Source organism: Physcomitrium patens, chromosome 5 (assembly GCF_059467195.1).
Source record: "Physcomitrium patens ecotype Gransden chromosome 5, ASM5946719v1, whole genome shotgun sequence".
NCBI classification, from domain to species: domain Eukaryota; kingdom Viridiplantae; phylum Streptophyta; class Bryopsida; order Funariales; family Funariaceae; genus Physcomitrium; species Physcomitrium patens.
The window spans coordinates 18,883,167-18,898,455 of record NC_143414.1 but is presented as its reverse complement, the minus strand read 5'-3'; the positions used below and the strand labels follow the sequence as shown (position 1 = coordinate 18,898,455).

Genomic DNA, 15,289 nt, shown 5'->3' with positions numbered 1-15,289 from the left:
ATATTTTGTAGTTTTTGGGTATGTTTTGTCATTTTTTTGATGATTTGAAGTTATTTTAGATTTCATGATGTTGGTTTTTAGATGTCAAGTGTGGTGTACAAAGATTCGAGAAGTGTGGAGGCAATAATTAATAAAATGTTATAAATTTTAAAAATTATTATATTTCATTTGGATGCTCCATTGTTCTTTCTAGCTACAATTTTATACATAGTGGTCTTTTAAAGAATGCTTATAATAAAATCACCTTTACATTAGTTAATATATTAAAGATTAAAGAAATATTAATATGTGGATTTAAAATTTAGAAAATAATTTCTATTAAAAAAATATTAATACTATTTTTTAACTTCTTTTTAAAGTAATCTCTTCAATTAATTATTTGACAATATTTAAACCAATCAATCTAAATTTTATCATAAATATCATAGATATTTGCATTATTGAAGTAAATAGAAGTATATAAAAAATAAAAAAAAAAATGAAAATGTTATACAACAGTGTAGAAACTACTTGGATACAAGTTTGATTTATAAATGTCACTACATGCACTATGTGGTTATAAAAACTTTTCTTAAAATACTTTTGGATCTATAAAAATCAATAAACATTATCTTACAACTTAAATAGATATTTTCTAAATATCATGGTTTTTTTTAAAAAAATCTCCACCTAACCTTTATATTAGTTAATATATTAAGACATGACTAAGGCCAAATTTAGTTTTATCAACACATCTCTTGTAAGTCTTATGTTTCAAGATTATCTAGACTTCTTGAACTTGACAATGATTTTTGGTGCTTATTATTATATAAATAATTTGCTACTTTAATTCAATTTATTAATCTTTATAAATATTTTACAAGAAATAAGTTAAATGATTAAAAATTATTTTGACTATAAAATATGTTAAGATATATAATTTTTTTATTTAGGTCTGCATATAATTTTATTGAAAACTAAATTCACCACATTAAACAATTATGATGATACTGGTCTTATTTTATAATTTTTCAAAAATTAAAGTCCATATTGATTTTTTTATCAGTAAAACAAAATGAGTTTGAAAAAATTTAAAATGAACTATTCAAAATTTAATAGAATAAAAAGTAAAAAATAGTTGAATACTCATATGAAACATCAGACAATAAGAAAGTTATTGTACTCTCTCTCTCTCTCTCTCTCTCTCTCTCTCTCTATATATATATATATATATATATATATATAATAGAACATTATCTATTTGTGATGACAAAGCTAATTCTATATAAGTAATAGATTATAACATAATGAGTCATTCTAGATACTAAAACAATTCCTATAAGAAAAAATATATGTTTATATATATATATATATATATATATATATAAAATCAAACAACCATCTCTATTATAAAACTATAAAAATATAACATGTTTGTTTCCCTTACACCATATATCAAACAAAATATTAGTTTACTAGATTCAAAACTACCAACTCAATGTAATGATTTTTGTTGATTTTAAAATAAAAAAAATAAAACAAAATTTTCTGAGGACAGCTGAACTTACACATGCAACACTGGTATCTTAATAATAACAAAGAAAAGAATAGAAAAGACAGTGTTTTAAATTTTAAAGTTGAAAAGAACTACTAGATACTCAAGAAAAAGCTAATTATTTTTTAAAAATTAATTTCTAATATAAAAGATTACATTTGACTCTATTTACACAACTTTTGACTCTATATTTGTTTTCCCCATAATGTAAAATTGCAAGTACATTTCTTCACATCTATTCAAACATGAGATCGAAGCATCCATGGTCCCCAAGTCGAACCAACTAACTACATTCAGGGTTTGGGTTCATTCTATTTTAGTGATTGCACGGGATAAGGTCCTTACTCCGCGGTCCCACAGTTGCACGAAATAAGATCCGTTTGTTGCACGGTATCAGGTCCCGTTGTGTGGTTTCGCGGAGTGTAGTTGTAGTTTGTAGAGGGCAAAGGAAGCCTCACCACCATAGCCGAGGAGCCACCACCTCCGACTCACTCTGTTTAGTTTAGTAGGAAAAACGATAACAGATCTCAGTCTGTTTGGAATGCTTCGCGTAGCATCGTGGGCTTGAATTCTTCTTCATTCATGCCACATTTTTAGTTTCAATCGTCGCTGCGGTTTAGCGTCGGCTCTTGGCCGGATTTTGAGGTTCGCTCCTTTGGTGATATAGCACTTGTGTTTGTCGGCGGAGACCCTTTGAACCATGAAGGTGGACGAGTGCGAGCGGATTTGCAAGAGGATTTCGCGGGGGGTAGTGTATTGGGCTTCTGAGTTGGTTGGTAGCCTGCTGTAGGAGGTGTGTTTGTGGATGTGGAGGTGTTTGCCACAACTGCACGATTGGTGTCAGAAGCTCCGTTGGTTGATTTTCTGAACGCCCTTGCCTTGTGGTATGATTTTGTACCATATTTATGGAATTTTTTTTGATTTTTTTTTACTATGTGGTGATTTGTTTTGTGGCAAGCATGCATTGTGGGTTGTAGGGTTGGAGGGTTTTGGGTTTATGCATGCACCAACTTGAAATTGTGCAAGAGGTCTATATTTATTGCTTTAAATGCCCTGCTGTCAACTTATTGCTCGCTGTTGTTTACGTAGGGGTTCATCTAATAATCATGCAATCTTTCTCTGTAGAAATTTTAGAATAATAAAGATTCTGTGCAGATAGATGTCCTTTGAGCATGCCTGATTATTTAATTTTTTTAATTTTTTGTGTTTCACTACATAGTTCTTCTTCCTGGTCCATTTGGTTACTTATTCCTAATGTTTATTGCGAGATGATCTATTAAATTAAGATTGAGTTGTTCCAATTTGGTGGTCCCTTCTTTTGCAGTCAGATAAAATAGTTTCTGAGGGATGGAGGAAATTCTTCATGGTTCACGATCAGCAGCGGCACCCCGGACAATTACTACCTTAGCAAATGTGGCAAAGGGTTCTCACTTGGGCGGCATCCCGCGACGTATGGTCTTGACTACAGTGGGAGCTATAACTAAGTTTTATGGCATCCTTCTAAACAACACCAAGGTTCCGCACTCATTCCAAGCAGATCTTAAAATGCTATTAGAAAGATAGGCTGTTGATTTCACGCTGCACGACCGCATGGTTTCTTTGTGTTACAATTCCCCCTTTCAATATTTGAAAAACTCCAGCAGTTTCGTCTCCTAACATTCTGAATACCAAGGGGCATTTCTCGCAGGTGCATAATGGGGACACACTGTTGTCGCTGGTGAAGTCACGCCCACCTGGTACTCCTCTCGTGACTGTCAGTAACCACATGTCGACGTAAGTGCTGGTAATTTGTTGATCGCATAGATGCTGCATTTAATGATTGCGCGAGTGTGGTTTAGTAGACTTTGTGCTGGTGAATATTTATATAATACTGAAAAGCTATACGTATCGTGTCACGTGCAGTTTGATTTCTGAAATTGTAATCTTTGGAGCATGCACTAATTTCTCTTAGGCCATCTTATCATCATGTTGTCAGTGGAGTTGTTCCTTTGTTCGCTCCGCTTTTCATTCTTGCTTTCGCTTAGCAGGCTGGACGATCCCCTGATGTGGGGGATCCGAGGCTTACCTCTGGCAGATCCAAAGCGATGTCGATGGACATTAGCTGCCGAGGATATATGCTTCACAAACGTGTTTTTCTCGTATTTTTTCCGCCTGGGTAGGTAGTACTTACTAGGTACTGTGCTGCTCTTCTTCTTGTTGCATGGCTTTTTAATTTTTATATGAAATGATTATATGCGAGAGTTAAAAAGCAGCTTGACTGGTTTGATGATAGCATTCTTTTCTTGTTTTTTACTACAATCTGCCATTGATCTACATGTAGGCAAGTGCATACCAATTACAAGGGGTGCGGGCATTTATCAACCTCATATGGCTGAGGCCCTTGAGCGTCTCAACGAAGGAGAGTGGGTAATTTGTTTAATTTTTTTACCTTGACGAACGAAAACTGTTTTTCCAGTATGAAGAGTAGTTCTATTTTCCAGTATCTAGCAAGCCCCAGTAAACTGATGAGTCTTGGGAAGATAATTCTGTACTTAATTTCCGAAATTCTGTTGTTTCACTTGTAGCTCAATACATTTCCCGAAGGCAAGGTATGTCAAGAACTTGGGCCTCTTCGGCGACTGAAATGGGGTACAGCGAGTCTGATCGCTCGGGCTAAGGTTTCTCCTATTTTATTACCCATTGGTCACAGCGGGTTTGAAAAGGTGAAATATGTTTAGCTATCATGTGTTTATTTAGTGAAACTCTAACTTGTGGTTTTGATGTGAGTAAATTCTATTCTGCTTGAATGATATTTCTGACTCGGGATCATTTTGTCTGGCTGAAATGATACTCAACTGATGTGAGAGAAGCGGGTTCCGCATCGTAATCCTGGGCCACTATTAGATTTATTTGCCCGTCTGAAAGGTCTATCGGTAGTGTGGGTAATTCCGCTTAAACTACGGCGGAATGAATTTTGAAATCGGACCTGCGCTGTTGTTGACTTAGGTATTTGCTTAAGGCTATATTGCATGTGGGCTTTACTGGTCTTGATATTTTTTCCTTGAGCACACTTCAATATTGACACAATCAGGTTACTTCACCTTCGATATTTGATAGTCCAATGTAATTAGAACTTCGTCGTTTAGGCTTGTGTACCCTCGATTTTCATAAGCAACCCTCTCCTGAAAATGATAATCAATCGGTTAAATCTTGGAATATGTCCAACCAAGTTCGGTGAAGAATGCTGACCTCCTCTCTTTACTAATGTTAACATCTTGGCATAAATTTCTCTTTTGCAGGTAATGCCCGAAAATTACTGGAATGGGCGTCGGCCTCTTCTTCCTCTGGTCAACAAAAATGTAGACATTGTTGTTGGAGAGCCTATGGTGTTCGACATTCCACGCCTGAAGCAGGCTGCCGTCGATTTGGCGAGTGCATCTGTAGATGTGGCTTCCAGTGGCAGTGTTTCAAGTGAAGCTGATGACAGAAAGTTCCCACTCCTTGGGAGCAGTATGAAGAATCCCAATCCCCTAACCAAAGGAATTACAAGATTATCATCTATTCAACAAGTTGCAAATACTTTAGAGACGATGAAGACTAATGGGGCAGATGTACCTGGGCCATTGCTAGATGAGGCTGCATGGAGATGGATATACACGCACATAACTGAGCACATTTGGGTTGCATTAAGCGAGGTAACACAGAAGGCGAGAACCATTGGCCAATTGCGAGCAGATTCTTAATGGCTTCATTCATTTTTTCTGTATCCTATTTATATTGTAGATTGCATCTGGTCAGTCATTGATTTGGGAGACTGATAGCATTAGGTGGAATTCGTGTTGTTTGGAGTATACAATTGACCTGAATAATTCCTGATGTAATTTAAAATAATAAAGAATGATTACTGCAGTAATATTTATCCATTCTTTCAATTGTGTGCTGGCATGGCAACGGGCAATCTGTGGCTAAATGAACAGTTCAGACTACTCTTTGCTGCATGGACTCGTTCAAAGCTGTAGAAACGCAGGTTTCAGGTTTTTAGATATCATATGTGGCAAATAGGATGAGAATACTTCATGCTTGGATTCTGATTTTTCATGCCAGCTGATGACACTACGGTGACCGTGTAAATACTCCACTATTGTTTGAATGATCAGTTTTGAAGGCAGTAATCTGGCAACCACATCGATCAATAGTTTGTTTTCTGATGTTAGAACTTGTCAACCTACAGAAATTGTATGAAATGACTTGACAAAGACAAAATATAGAATTCATACCTTTACACGTACTTTTCGGCTCATGACAATGAAGTAGTTTGTCGCAAGTGCCAAGTGTAAGAATTATAGATATGCCTCACTCAACAACTCGCCTGAACATCGTCGATGGCTGTTTTCCTTTGGTCTTCAGACACAGGATTCAGATCTGGAGAAGACTCCGTGAGACTGTCGTGGAGTCAATGAAATCGCCGGCACAACTTCGATGATGAAAACTCTGGATATCTATTCTCCAGCTTTTATAATAGAAGATGGGTCTCCCCATGAACTTTTAATCAATTGATTAGCTTCGTCGCGATTTCTCACTTTTGATTAAAAAAAATAAAAATTGCACGGTTTCATTGAGAAAATGGCATAATTCAGTGCAATCTTTGAACTGAGATTGTGAAATAAAACTTGATCCCAGCATTCAGACTTTTTTCTTCAGGACACACTTCCGACTACCAACATGCACTTCACGAGACAAGAGCAACAGGGAATACCCGAACGACAATGTATTCAGATTCGAACTTTTAACAAGCACCGAAATTGCTCGTTAACTAGGAAAGACATAAATATGGGCATTAGTTATCATGAATTCCAAGTAAGTGAAAAACATCGTCGGCTCCTTTTAGTTCCCGATCATTCAGACCACAGAGTGCGTAATCTACTCTAATTTTATGGGGTTCTTTTATACTCATTCCACAGCTCTTCCACCTCCTTGTGAACAATCTGTTGGAAAAAGTCTTCGCTCCACGAGTTCTTCATCTTCTTGTTCAATTTCTTTACAAAATTCTCGTCGTAACGATAGCATATCCAATCCAGAAAGTAGGCAGTTGTCTCGTACCCATCATACCAGTGTGCAGAGGGTGCCTTTTTCCAGTGAGGGGGTGCAAGATCTGCTCGGAGCCGGATCCAATCAGCCACACCTTCTATCACGCCACGGAATTTCGCATCTCTATAATTGCCTTCGTTGTTCTGCCAAACATGAACGGATTCATGGTATATCACGCCCTTGATCTCCTTCTTATCATTTTTTTTTTCCACAATATAGTGGGCCGAGAGCTCAATCTTATCACCTACTGTTACTGCTGGTATGCCTCGTTGCAATTCCACGACGACGAGGGTGACGGTGGAATGATCCTTCACCTCGCCGAACTTTTCCTTGCAGAATTTTTTGGCGTCGCGCAGCAATTCCTCCCAGTACTTGGTTCCAAACTCGTCAAACACCTTGCCTACTGCAGTGTTTGAACCATCATTTTTAACTGTGAATATGGTGCTAGTACCTCCACTACCCATAGTGAGCACCTGCTAATAGCAAACGAAGAGCAAATCTAACCGCAAAACAAGAGCCTCACCTCGCAAATCAGCAACAAACAAGGCGAATTTCACAACTCGGGGCTACGATCACAAATATATCACAAACCTCACTCACCCTAGAAACTGAGCTTCGCGTACTAATACTTCTATCGATCGATCTGCGACTTTCTTCACCAGAAATCACAAAGGTTCTCCACTGATCCACTCATGGTCTCGAAAAGAATGTTAAATAGACCCAATGTTATATAGATCCACTCATGGTCTCTGTTAAATAGACCCACTGTTTTAGTAAATAGACCCACTCTATCGTAACCATTATTAGAAAAATGAATCATCTATATCTATATAAACCATAGTTACAATCATGGTCCTCATACTGACTCTTTGTTCCTAGCCCCATTATTAGAAAAATGGATCATCTTCATAAATTATCATTACAATCATGGCCCTCATCTTGACCCCTTGTTCCTAGACCCTTGAAATTATCCTTCTGTTTTGAGCTTTCGTCTTGATCCCATGTTTCCTCTTTCCTAATCCTCGTCTTGACCTCCTCAATTTCTAATCTTTGCTTCCAATCCCTACTACCAACTCTCATCACCATTATGAGTCAACAAACAACGTGATTAAATAATTCAAAGTATATTTGTCTTTTCTAGTTGAAGACAAGTTCTAGAGAATTGCTAATATGGCAACTTGAGTTAAAATTGTTCCAATATCTAGTCTACAATGTGGTATGTAAAAATAAAGACATAGTTATAATAAAAATAAATAAAAAAACCTAATTGAATAAAATAAAATTAGATTGCACTTAAAAAATAAATTCAATAATCATGAATTTTATAAGAAATAATAAAAAAGACATAAAGTTGTTAAGATGAATTGCAAGTAGAAAATTTAGTAGTAGACAATTAACAACAATCTTTCTACAAGATAACAAATTACAAACTATAAAAATAAAAGTTTATATATTATAAAATGATTAATTAAAATATAAGCTAAAAAAAATTAATTCTAAAAAAATTAAATAAAATCAAATAGGGTAATAAGTAAACAACATTAGAACAATATACAATAAAAGTAGTTATAAAAAAGTGCAATAGATGTTATAGCACTAACATGCCAAAAAAATGATGTACTATATACATATATACATAAATGATATTATATAAAGAAGATTATTCAACAATTATACAAGAATACAACAAGCCATCAGAATAAAACACAACATGAAAATTACAAGCAATTATATCAATACATCTTGTTTCTAGTACAATACCAAACTGCATATATAAAAGATAGAAAAAGTGTAGAGTGTATATATATATATATATATATATAATATTTTGATTCTAATTTTTTCTTTTAATTAAATCTTAACTAAAAATAACTTGATTGGATTGTTATTTATATATCTAATTGATATATAAGTATATTTAATATAAAATACTTTATATTTAAGATATTTTATGTTCAATATAAAATGATATTTTAGAAGTAGACACATAAATTTAAGGTTTTTTAAAATAATGTGATCTTAAATTTGTTATGTTTGGTATGGCATGTAGTTTAATTATGTTAGTTTTTTTGTTTATAAGTTATTATTTTTTAATAAATTAATAGATGAATTAAAATTATATTATATTGATATATAATATTTTATTAAATGTTTATAAAAATAAAAATGATATATAACAAAATATAGTAGATGAGATAGTAATAAATTAAGTAAGAAGAAATGATATATATGATATAATTACCTAAACATACAATTCATATAACAATAAATGAATCAAACTTTAAATCGTTTAAGTTGGATTTTTAAAATATAATTTCATACAATATTATATTTTGCAAATAATACATATCTAATTTTAGGAAATTTATGTTAGAAGTTTTAATTTAATAAAAATAAAATAAACTATTTTTAAATTTTATTGGATCTTACATCTAAAAATTAAATGATGTATATGAATTGAATATGTTTATGTATTTTATTTTTTTAGCAATGTGATGCAATTCATATAAAGACATTAAATATATATATATATATATATATATATATATATCAAATAAATCTTAAAACAAAAATAGTAATATTTTATTTATTTACAATTTTGAAACACCAGAAGTGAGTCCATTTAGTTGAATTGTGGTCACGTGCATCTGTGCTTTGACTAAGCAGATATTTGAAATTTGGTACATTTCTTTCTCAAGAAATGTAATTCAAAATCTGCCAATTGGATAGTCAAACACATTGTTATATATATATATATATAGATATACATATCTATATATTTATATTTAAAATAAAACTAAAAGTAAAAATGTCTAAATTTAATATATTCTTCTAATACTAAAATTTGTGATTCAAACAATATACTAATGTGCTTGTTATCTAATTTTTTAAATATTTTTGTATCATAATACAAGCTAGTCTATGATAAAGCATGTTTTTTTTGAGTCATACCTTTAATTGTTTTGTTAAGTCTCTACCTTATAGTAGCTTTTGATTGCAATCTTTTCCAAGAATAAGTAATAATGATATTGTTGGTTGTCTTTATATTTTCTCCTAAAAGCCATAAAAGATTTACTTACATCAGTTAAGAATATATATATATATATATACATATATATATGTACAAATAAAATAATAATTTTAGCTTATTGAAAATATAAAATATAATAAAAGAATTCAGAGATTATTAAAAATAGATACAAGTTTCAAAGATTATAAAATGTAATACTATTTTATTCATACATGATTAAAATAAATCTTATAAAAAATTCTCACATTTAAATTTACTATATGCCATATGATTGGATCTTTTATTTTAATTAATTGAAAATATTCAATATCTAGATATTAGATATTATTTTAATTAGAAAATTAATGTAATTTTGAAGTTTCAATTTTATTTGAATATGTATCCTTCTGGAATAAAATATTTATTTCATTATTTATTTATCTTTACATAAATATCTATATTTTTACAATATTTTATCTTTGAATTTTGAACATGAAATTAATACTAGCATAACACCTTCAAAATTAGTAGCTTTCAACCCTTAAGTATACATATATATATATATATATATATATAGCATCTACATAGGTTTGAAAAATTGATTATGCAATTCTGATACAAAATGTATTCATGTTTTTTTATGTTGCAAAAATAATTGATACTTTTTGCCGATTGTACATTTTCTGATTTCTTAAAACAATTTTATTTTTTTATATTTATTTTAAGATCAAATAATGTCATAATCATAAATTATAAATATGTCTCATTGTTAACGATCATGATTTAAAACATTTGGAATGACGTTCTCTAAACAGTATCATCGCTTCAAAACCCAAAACTAGATAAAACTTAATACCTTCAGTTCTTAAATACTTCCAAATGGGAAATCTTAGTGTTAACGTTTTATCTCACTCCGGACTACATTTAACAAGGGACGACTGTGTGCAAACAGCCCTTTCAGAACAAAATTCCCAGCAGGCCGTGTTTCAATCCTTCAATTAAAAAAAACCAGAATGGCATTGTGAGATTTATTGGTTACCGTGTTTTTGGCGATGGCCCAGCTGCTGTTCACAACCTTAACTCGAACAGGAAGCCTGGGTTCGTCATTCACATTACGGGTTTGTCAAGCTCCGCTTTCCACCATAACCTCTCAACTTGTAGCTGGGAAGTGATCTACCCCATGATCTACAGAACACCAACAAATGAATCAGTGAATAAGCGAGCACCATCAGAATTTCATACTGTCTTCACTATCTTCACTAAGCTTTGCATCGTCGAGTATATGTACTCGACGTCCTGCACAATTTGCTGCTTCAAGGACTCGAACAAACCTCATTTGCATTGTACCCAACAGTAACAAGTTGATACGTAAACTCGAGCTATAGGTTACTCTGCCCAGGTTTGCTATCAGTGTGACAGAACTTTGTTGCTTGACACAAAGTTTCAGCTGTCTAATTGGGTCCTGAACTACGGTGTCAGTAAACAAACTTAGTAGACGGAACGCCATTTGGAAGTGTTGAGACTTAACAGAACTGGTACGATTGACGTGAGATCAAGACAACAGTAGCAAATTTGCACTGAGAAAAGCAACAGAGAAAGGCCAGTGTGGTTGCCAGTCTGTGTGTTCGTTCTACAGGATGGTCTCAGGCGCTACATCGACTGTCTGTGCAGAACTAAGCACAAAAGAATACAACAAAAGGGACTTACTTGATGAGCTGATTGACCTCCCTCAACTCGGAAGGGTCGGGAGGCCGCATTGCACGATCCTAGTCAATGCAAGAAGAGCTCAGAATGGACAGGAAGCCGTTGTAGTAGCACTACTACTCGGTATGGCTCAGTCCCTCCTCTCCCTGAACATCGCAGGCACCAACTCTGAAGAGCAGAGTATGTGTGTCACAACAGCATCACTACCATGGCCGACAGTGAGAGAGAGAGGACTTCCCTGAGAGTTTTAATACCTATACAAACAGCAATTGTGTGCCTTTCTTTATTATCCAACCAGCACCACTTTTACTCCGGCGGGGTTGGTTGCGTGCAACAATAGATTTGACAACGTGGGAAGTGAAACAGAACCTCAACAGTCACCGATGCGATTTTCGTAACAGAGCTGAAAGTGGGAGTGTTAGAATTTTTAACAGGTTCACAACAACTCTTGTTTCAAAACTAGACTCTGATGTGTTGTCGGCTTAATCACAATTGTATTCCGGATCCAACTGAGAAAGGGTGGGACGCTTTCAGCTTTCAATCCAGATGCGTCCACATATCAACCCAGGATGCAGCAAGTCTCAAACGTTAATAAAATCGCCATTACTGAATAAGCTGGCCTTCTGTGTTTTACAACATGGATAGTGATGGTGCAATACACAAATTCATCAAAAAACAAAATAAAACAAAAGAATAAGAGCAACAGTTTTCGCATATGTGTGTGTGAATATATATATATATATATATATATATATTTTATATTCGATTCATTATTATTCGGAGGTACCAGTTGTCCAAAATGGTAGGAAAGGAAGTGCAAATTCGGCACAAAAAATATACTTTTTCTAGGGCAGGACGATGAGAGAGGACCTAGAGTCGGTTTCTAGAGTGGTTGACTGGACTTCTCCTAACTGCCCGCAGAGTCTGCCCGGCTGCCCGAGACTTGGATCCAAGTGGGGTTTTGAAAATGTACTTCTCTCTCTCTCTATGTGTATATATATATATATATATATAACAACTTTCTGAATATCTTCCAATTCTTTTTGTAACCCTTTTTAATTTTATTTATTTTTTATTGTGTGTTTACGTACCAGGTTATAACTCGTAATTAGTTGCAGCACTACACATTATTCACTTACATCTTCATTTTACAACTGTAGGTACTGAAGTCTGCAAGAAATGTAGTAATTCAGCTCAAAGTAATGATAAAGTATTTGTTTAGATTTTATTTATTTTTTTATTTTTTTTGCATGGTCGACGTTTTTTTATAATTAAAATAAGCCTTAAATCAGAAGATAAATAAAAAATGTTTTAATAAATATAGCTGAAAATAAATCAACGTACTAAAAATAATTTACTGGTTGTTAATATATATATATAGTACTTGATCTAAGAAATGATCATATAGTGTTGTTTTGATATGTGTATTTTAATAATAAATGATCACCATTAAAAGTAATCACCATTAAGAGTAAAACCTTCTATTTATCTTGTAGATATATTTATATAGACAAAATATAATCAAATATCAAGTCATAATAATCTTTGAATTATTTTGAAATATGCATACAATGTACTGATGTAAAAAAATGTAGTTTAGTTTTATGTATTTATTTATTTATATTATGTTGACATGGTTAGGTTACGACACGAGGTTCATATCCAATAATAGGTTTAGCTAGATTTTTGCATTATGCTTTTGTTTCACAACCCCACGGTTTGCAAAACAGAAATAAACTTATTTGCATGTTATATACATACATATAAACGTGCATATTTGCAAATCATGTTTTGATTTACAGATTTTTTTTTTCTTGATTTTTAAATGTAACTATTCAAATTATAAATAATATAATGGTCAATATTCAATGCATGCATTCCAGTGCCTATTCTCTGTAACAAAACATTTTGTTAAAATACACTCCTAGAAGAATAGCCAAAAACAATTCTTTGACTTATTGTACATAACTTTTATGTATCATCTCGTTATGTATCATAGATTTTCAATAAAAAAATTCCATTCTCTGATCAAAACATATGTACTCATAAATAAATAAACCTCTAGAATACTTGTTTTAGAACTGGAGTTGTAAAAGTAATAAATCACCATACCAAATTTTGAAATACTTCTAAAATCATAATATCATGTTGCAAACATCTTGCAATTCACTAGCAAACATATCCATAATTTAAGCTGACATTTTACTGATTATCAAGGTCAACTGAAAAGCATATTGCTACCCTTAATTTAGATGTTTCTGGGTATGTATTTCAGTTGAATGTGAATATAAATTCTGGTTTCATATATATATATATATATATATATATGTATGTATGTATGTATTGTATCTAAGTTGATCCATCTAATCAATTTACATGTTTTAAATGCCCTTCATTTAAATTTAATATCAATACATCAAATTTAGGGGAATATTCAATTGATCGAAGGGTTTAGTTTTGCTCTTATTGTCATGTACATCATAATGAATATTGCTTAGGTCAATTTAATATCCTCCTAAAATCACCTAAACTTAGAAAATAAAAAATAAAACCAAATACATCTCTAAGTTTCAGTTCAATTTTTGTTGTATCATTCAATAATTAGAATACATTTTTTTTTGTTTGAAGTTATTTTAGGGGCAGGGGGAGAGCAACAGAGGCAACTGTGGAAACCAATGCCATGCGTAATGCCTGACATCAGTTGAAGAAAAATTCACCCTACGTTGAAGAATATAACTGGGGACTTTATAATAATCTGGCTGTTTTAATTTTAAAAAATTAAAAGGTTAAATAGCGTTGCCCAAAAGGGGATTAATTGGTCATGGCCCAAGATTCCAGAAGATGGGTACAGTTTACCAATACAACACGCATCCTCAGGTCAATCAAATCGGTATCCACCCACCTATAAATGAGAAATATAATACAATATAATATTATAATAATGTATACATATTCCCAATATATAAAGTGAGAGTTACAAAACTGTCAACTGAACAATGACTTTATCAGCTTTCTAACAGTCATTCAATAATATGTTAAGCTTTTGCAGTATCAAAATATGATTTTGTTCATGTTGTACTACCCCACTAACTGTACTACGTCAATATGTGTACTGCCACAAAAAGTGTACTACCAGTTTCTGTTTCTTAAATGTTTTTTTTGGCAAGAAAGAACCATTTCATTATTGTGAGAGAGAGAAAGTGAGAAGGACAACTGTTTTAAACCCTAATACCCATCTTATTGAATAAGCTGAAGAGGATAAAAAGTGGAAGAATATTAGAATATATTATCCAGCTTTTTGAGCTGTGTTTGGAGTGTGAGCAATATAATTGTTATGCAGAAAGTTACAATGCCACCTAATTCTTTTATGCTATCTTCTTCTCATAATATTACTACCTATTAAATTATTATTCTATCTATTGGAAAATATGGCTTCAACATTAGTTTCATTTCTTTCATAGAATATACTTTCTTTTGTTATTTCAAAGTGAGAGATGAATTCAGAGGTTTCAGATTTTGAGAAATAAAAAAAGAGTTTACATATTTAAATAATTTGTGAATACAATAGGGAATTTACCAATTAAGTTTTGTGACTATATTATTGTGCTTGTCTTAAGTATGTTTAACAAATTTTAGGTCAATTGAATAGTTAGATTGAAGAATATGAGAGTTTTATTGGATTAGGATCTTCCAAATTTGAATTTTAGGATCAACGAGGTCTTTTTTAATCTTAAGAAATGTGCAAGTTGGATCAAAGTTGGAGCAAAAACTTGTGGAAGCATATTAGGCTTTAGTATCTACACATTTATGAAATTAGAGAGTAATTGAATAATTCTAAAAGCAAAAATTGATGCTAAAAGATCAACATTCATGTTAGAAAAGGACAACAACCATTATCAAGTGTTTTAGGAGTTCTTTTTCTTAATTAGTTGATTCAATTTTCTTCAAACTTGGCATGCATGTTATTTCCTTGA

At 32.5% G+C, this 15,289-nt stretch overlaps 2 protein-coding genes and 1 long non-coding RNA gene across 5 annotated transcripts; 1 reads left to right on the top strand and 2 right to left on the bottom strand.

The window, feature by feature from the left end:
- The first annotated feature begins 1,953 nt into the window (after positions 1–1,953).
- LOC112282389 (N-acylphosphatidylethanolamine synthase) lies at positions 1,954–5,426 on the top strand. 3 transcript variants are annotated; one of them, XM_073534182.1, is made up of 7 exons: positions 1,954–2,418; positions 2,859–3,049; positions 3,222–3,307; positions 3,562–3,689; positions 3,855–3,940; positions 4,099–4,191; positions 4,813–5,426. In XM_073534182.1, the coding sequence occupies exons 2-7, from the start codon at positions 2,882–2,884 to the stop codon at positions 5,254–5,256; spliced, it is 1,005 nt and encodes a 334-aa protein (XP_073390283.1). In that variant the 5' UTR covers positions 1,954–2,418; positions 2,859–2,881; the 3' UTR covers positions 5,257–5,426. The 3 variants fall into 3 exon arrangements, with proteins under 3 accessions (XP_073390283.1, XP_024375688.1, XP_073390284.1); XM_024519920.2 differs by having other exon boundaries at positions 4,099–4,236; XM_073534183.1 differs by lacking the exon at positions 3,562–3,689 and having other exon boundaries at positions 3,222–3,270; positions 4,099–4,236.
- Positions 5,427–6,266: 840 nt separating this feature from the next.
- On the bottom strand, positions 6,267–7,065 carry LOC112282835 (uncharacterized). The gene has a single exon (XM_024520912.3). It carries the CDS (start codon positions 7,063–7,065, stop codon positions 6,445–6,447), a length of 621 nt encoding a protein of 206 aa, XP_024376680.3. The 3' UTR covers positions 6,267–6,444.
- A 2,097-nt stretch (positions 7,066–9,162) lies between these two features.
- On the bottom strand, positions 9,163–11,523 carry LOC149989323 (uncharacterized). The gene is made up of 4 exons (XR_016503145.1): positions 11,319–11,523; positions 10,651–10,796; positions 9,554–9,655; positions 9,163–9,316 (listed from the first exon to the last, which is right to left on the bottom strand). It is a non-coding gene; the product is annotated as an uncharacterized LOC149989323 (long non-coding RNA).
- Positions 11,524–15,289: the final 3,766 nt, after the last annotated feature.